The sequence below is a fragment of the Sprattus sprattus genome (genome assembly GCF_963457725.1).
Source record: "Sprattus sprattus genome assembly, chromosome: 13".
NCBI classification, from domain to species: Eukaryota; Metazoa; Chordata; class Actinopteri; order Clupeiformes; family Clupeidae; genus Sprattus; species Sprattus sprattus.
In genome coordinates this window covers 5,336,695-5,342,500 of record NC_137911.1, presented here as the reverse complement: position 1 = coordinate 5,342,500, position 5,806 = coordinate 5,336,695, and the positions used below count along the sequence as shown (strand labels likewise).

At 37.8% G+C, this 5,806-nt stretch overlaps 1 protein-coding gene across 1 annotated transcript in view; it reads right to left on the bottom strand.

Annotated features, from left to right (window-relative positions):
- plcb4a (phospholipase C, beta 4a) overlaps nucleotides 1-5,429 on the bottom strand; it is a 37,211-nt gene extending 31,782 nt beyond the window's left edge. The window contains exons 1-3 of the mRNA XM_080850764.1: nucleotides 5,339-5,429; nucleotides 2,825-2,905; nucleotides 2,679-2,735 (exon numbers count right to left, since the gene is read on the bottom strand). Of these exons, the coding sequence (XP_080706890.1) occupies nucleotides 2,679-2,735; nucleotides 2,825-2,905; nucleotides 5,339-5,422 (222 nt within the window). The 5' untranslated portion in view covers nucleotides 5,423-5,429. The remainder of the gene's footprint in view (nucleotides 1-2,678; nucleotides 2,736-2,824; nucleotides 2,906-5,338) is intronic.
- Nucleotides 5,430-5,806: the final 377 nt, after the last annotated feature.

The window sequence follows — 5,806 nt, the reverse complement described above, 5'->3', positions numbered from 1 at the left end:
ATACTAATTTTTATATCTCTCCCCCTCACTTTGTGGAACATACACGCTTTGCTTGTTGCCAAACTATTCAAACCTGGACTCATCAGTACACAACACTTAAACCAATCTTTCTTTGTCCATTTCTTGTGTTATTTTGCAAATTTCAGGCGTTACACTCAATTGTTCTCTTTCAGTAATGTTTCTTTGCTGCTATTCTGCCAAAAAGTCCTTCTTCTCCCAGTTTCCGACGGACAGTTGTTGAAGACACTAATGCACCATTAGTCATTGTGATGTTGATCTCGTCACACAGTTCTTGTGAAGTCTTTCTTCTGTCCTGAAGACTGAGAATTTTGAGATGCTTCTCTTGTGTGTCTGAAAGTTTCTTTTTGAAACCTCTCCCCTTTCGGTTCTGGTGCCATGGTGGTCTAAAGTGTACTTTACAGTGCTTGGACTGCATCTCAAGTCCTTGGCTATGGGGCAGTAACTCCAGCCAGCATCAAAAAAAGCCTTTATTCAAACCCGTTGCTCACTCGTTAGCTCCTTCTTCACCTTAGCCATGTTCAAAGAGCAACATGTGGTTCAAGACTGCTTCTAGAGGCTTTGGATCTATACCATTTGGTGGTGTGGCCTCAGTGACAAAACCCTGATGTTACCAATCACTTAATGAGCAGGATAGGCCTTGTACATTCAAAAGAATCGCCGAGGCGTGTCCTAAGACTCTTGCATCACCATCAATGTAACCACAATAACACCTGACAATGATTACAGAAGTAATTTGGCTTCTTCTGTGCAGGAACATGATTGTGTGACATTGACAGTGAAATAGGCCTAGCTTGTTTTTGTACGGAAAATGACCTAAATCTCAAAATGATGGCTCTATTCTATGGTTTATAGAGCATAATGATGACTTTGTAGATATTGAATTCGTTTTTAAGGTATTTTAAAGGCCAATTCAACAAAAACAACTGAAAACTCTTAAAAATGTCTAGTGTTCTAATAATTTTGGCCACCACTGTACATATACACATACATATATGGGCCATTCTACCGAATTGGTGCAAAGTCAGGTCGGAAATATTTTGATTTTTTTTATGTTTTATTCCCAAAACTTTGTCCGTATGTATATTGTACCATATCTAAAGTACACTTATCTAGTAAAAGAACAGTCAATTTTTATATTGTATTTTCAGAATGTGTTGGAATGTTTTTCCTCTTCCAAAAATTGTCACTACCGAAACATCACATTTACTATAGTAAAAAAGTATTATTATTGACCTGTTCAGATTGTGTTTCCTTCCCTTCTCTGAAGAGTATTTTTACAAATATTTCTTGAAGGTTTTTACAATGAAATCCATAAAAATGAATTTTTTACCAAACTTTCAAGTTCAATTTATACAATTCATCAAAATCTAAGTGCAATATTTCTTTGTACAATGCAAAATACTGATCATATTGATTCCAGAGTTGTTCATTGATGAAATTGAACATACATTAATCCAATCAGTATCATAACAATTTAGTTGATTACTCAATATACTTAATTTTTTACAAAACATCCTGTGTTTCGGTAGTGCTGCACTGTTTCGGTAGTGACATCCAGTGTTTCGGTAGTGACTGCACTGTTGGATGGATGTTCATTTCTCTCCCAAAATCTTCCAAAAGGTGCTCTGGGCCGCCCTTTAGTCCACACAACACATTTATTTAAAAATTATGGGATTGAACTACTTACCATTTCATTTTGTCACTACTGAAATCATCAGGTCACTACCATATGTTTCGGTAGTGACTGTTTCGGTAGTGACAATTCTAGCTAACTTTAAGCATAAATAAAGAATTCTAACAAGCACACGGCATGCAAATACATCTTTGAAGAGGTGAACACACATACAAACATAAGATTTTCCATGAAACCCCAAAAGGTTTACTTAACTGAAGAAAACATGCGTTTCGGTAGTGACAATTCTTAAGGTTACACGTCGATTTTCAGACTTTGGAACACATTTATACAAAAACTATGGGATTTAGCTACTTACCATTCAACCATGAGGGTCAGAGATGCAGTGTCACTGCATGGTCAAAAATGCAGAGTCGTGGCTAAAACACAGGCTCAGCCAATGGACTAAAACTCTTGTGTTTCGGTAGTGACATGAAAACTAGGGACATGATTTTTTGAGTATAGAAAATTGATTTAAAAATTAAACCCATAATAAATCTAAATATTCCAAGTTCTGTTTCAACCCAATCATAAAGATCTTTGAAATGAAATCATTGAAAAAAATCTAAAAAAATTGAAAAGTGTTATTTAAAGGCATTGAAATTTAGATGTCAGGGTTGGGGACAGCTACTTCCCAATAGAAAGTACCCTATAAATGATGATTTTGTATATATTTAGCTTATCACTATCTCATGTAATGCATTGGGTTTATATAGACCATAACATTTTCTAATTAAATATCTATGCCTAAACACCTAATTGTTTTGTAAATAGTTTTTATTGTTGAGGGACTGCATATTACACGAATTCGGTAGAATGGCCCACATATACATACATATACATACCCCTCTGCCTCTGTGTAGATATTTAGTTCAGAGAGAGGTTCTTGAAGCTAAACAGACACCACTATGTGGAAATGTTTGCTACTATATGAGTAACTAGATTAGAACATGTTGAAACTCTTTTAATGAGGACTGGACATTACCTTTGGGATGCTGCTGCGTATGCTGTTGATAAGAGAACATTCCAAAACCTGACCTTCCTGAAAAGAAACACATTTAGGTTGGGAAAAAGGTTGGCCGAATCCTTTCAAGAAATAAAAAGGCAACTGAATTACTCAGAAAGCCCTACCTTTCCCTCGCTCTTCCATGTAAGGAAGAAACCAAACTCGTCCACTTTGAAAAAGCACTGGGGTTCAAAAACAAACGGGTCCTGTGAGAAAGCAGACTGCAAGTTAGCATCTCAAGAGCAATAAAACAGCCTTCAAGACAAACACAGTCACACATTTTAGGGTAAATGGCCAGATAATGTGATTAATCAGCAGTGAGAGGGTTATTCAGGAAAACATGACCAAGAGAAAAGGTCTGCTGTCCAGTAAAACTTGTTTACATTTCATGTGTGTGCATCTATGTACCTGACTGGGCTACACCAAACATGACTTCAACACTGTTTTCACCTCTCATAATTCCAAACTAAATTGGTTGCACCTGTCTCAGGGGAAGATATATTCAAGCATCATATTTATTCAAATTGGATTCATTTTACCTGACAAACTGACAAAACGCAAAAATGGTCTTGAATTAGAATGTGCTATACACACAGCCAGTCATACACATGAAGTAGCCCATTTGTGCTCAAAGGCACTGACAGTTTGTGGGCATGGATATGATAATATGTAACTACATTTGTCTGTTTTGAGGCTCCCTAACACAAAAACACCTTTTGAGAAGACAGGGAGTGGAATATGCTAAAGAAAATAGTCTAACTGAATGCCCGAAGTATTTACCCGAGGCATCATCCACGTTACAATCTCACATGGAAAAAGTCACAACTCAAAAAGCAAAAAAACCTTTGTGACAGGGAGGCAGCCAATTTAGTATTTTAAAACAAATAGACAAAATCTAGATGATGTAACATCACATTTAAGATAATTAGAAATATGATGTGAAATTCAGCTAATCTTTCTGAATCTATTTCCACAGGATATTAATATTTAAACTAAAAACACAAAAACATGAAATAATGCACATAAATACTACCCTTCATGGACAGTGAATTTCTGATTCTGAGACACTACACAACAACGCACATGGTTCCTTGTCCGATACATCTCTCTCACAAGCGTACTGTATGCATCCACCGGTGCCAGAGCAGGGTGGGTTCATGGTTATGTAACTCTCGTTGAGTGAGCTTTACAGAAGGCTGCTGAGTGTAATGTGTCTGCCCTCTGGCTGCCGTGCCTGTGAAAGGCTTAAACATTCTCCTCATTCTGCCTCCTTGTATTGGCTGGTCCCACATAGTCTACATTCTTGTCCAACCTGATATCACTTTTTCTTCACTGTAAACAAGCTGCACAGACTCAGACATCACCATGAGAAATGATGACATGTAAATAGTGCTGTGAGGATGATGCCAGCATGATCCCTTAATGCTGATTACTACAAGGAAACATTGGAAATCATAGCAAGCTTTTGTGATACCTCCAAATTCTACAAGTGGTACTTAAGAGTCATCATCACAGATATTTGATTCTAGACCACTTAAAGATACTCATTCCCATTACAATATGAGGGGGGAGATACCCTAGCCAAAGCCTTGTAGTCTCTCTAAATGGACAAATTAAGATACATCCTTAAATTGATGCCAACCAAGACAAAGAAGATAAACTTTGTAATTACCATGTGTGAAGAAACACCACCTCTTCTACACAAACCATTCAAAAAACACACAAACAATTTCTTACTACTTGCAAAAAACCACACAACAGTGGCTCTTCCCAAATTCCTCATCCCCCAAGGGAAAACAATTGATTAGTCAAGGGAAATACTCAACAACACAGGAATAACATCAATTACGGGAGTCTTTGAGCATTTTTGGTCCCTGACACATTATATGTGACAGTTAAGCTCTGTGCTGATATCTGTTCCAAGATAAACTTAGTTGTGCCCTTACTGTGAAGACCCTGGGGAGGCTTGAGAACACAGATGTTCAGAACATCCTCTGTGATAAAACACAAACACTTCCGTTTCTCAGGATTTTCAGTAGCAACCATATAGAATACAGGCTCACCCTCTGTATGAACTGTGAAAGCAGTCATAGCATGTCTACATGTAGATCAATAGTATTGACTGTCTTTCTGATGAAACAGTGCTCTAATCCTGGTTCCTGAAAAAGAACATGTAGCAGGCTGGTGCTAATGTTTCATTGATTCTACATACTATTGTCCCTGGCACGTTTGATGAACACACAGGACCCATATCAAATACAGTATGAGGTGCATACTGGGGGCTGCAAATCAGAAAGGAATCCCTCTGATACATAGCGATACCTTGAGTCTGTTGGTACGCTGTATAATGATATCTCATCTGGCAAACTGTCAAGACTGAAAGTGACAAAAATGAAGATGTCCTAAAAGAATATAGCATCTCTGAAAAAGTGCTTTCACAGAAAGAAATCAGTGACAAATTACACACCGGGAGCATACTCTTAGTGTGGTTTAATTATTTTTTTTTAACAAATATAAAGTAAAAAAGACATTAACCATAATTCTGTGTGATATTTATAGAAAAATGTTGTGCATTATAGGTATGCAATAACACAAGTGAAAAAGAAGAGAAAAGGTCATTAAAAAGTGGATATTCTCACCTCTTCAAATCGGTCAAAGTATGCCCCCTCCTGCATGAAGCTTGGAAGAGGCTTTTGCCAGTTGAACTCATACGCTCGTGCCATGGATCTAAAAGAGACGTACTAGTATGAATGCATGCACCTGTTGGCACAGCCAAACCCTCAGAGAGCAACTGAACGACAGACAGGGTTAGAGCAGCACAGAGTGAATTCTGAGTGACTTAAGGGGCTGCTGTTCTGCTTTCAGTAAGGCACAGCCTCCCCTTTTTAGAACGTACAGCATTAATGGGCTGTGATATAAATAAAGTCTTTGAAAGGGCATCACGACATTTTGGTAGCCCTGCTGTGATATACGGAGCCTTTGTCTAAAATCGTCTAAAAAGTGTCCATCATTTTGAAATTTTTGGTCTGCCATGGAGGTGTTCGTCGTCAGGTCCTATGAGAGCCCTAAACTCTCATCTGAAACATTCCAGGCCTCTGACAGAACCA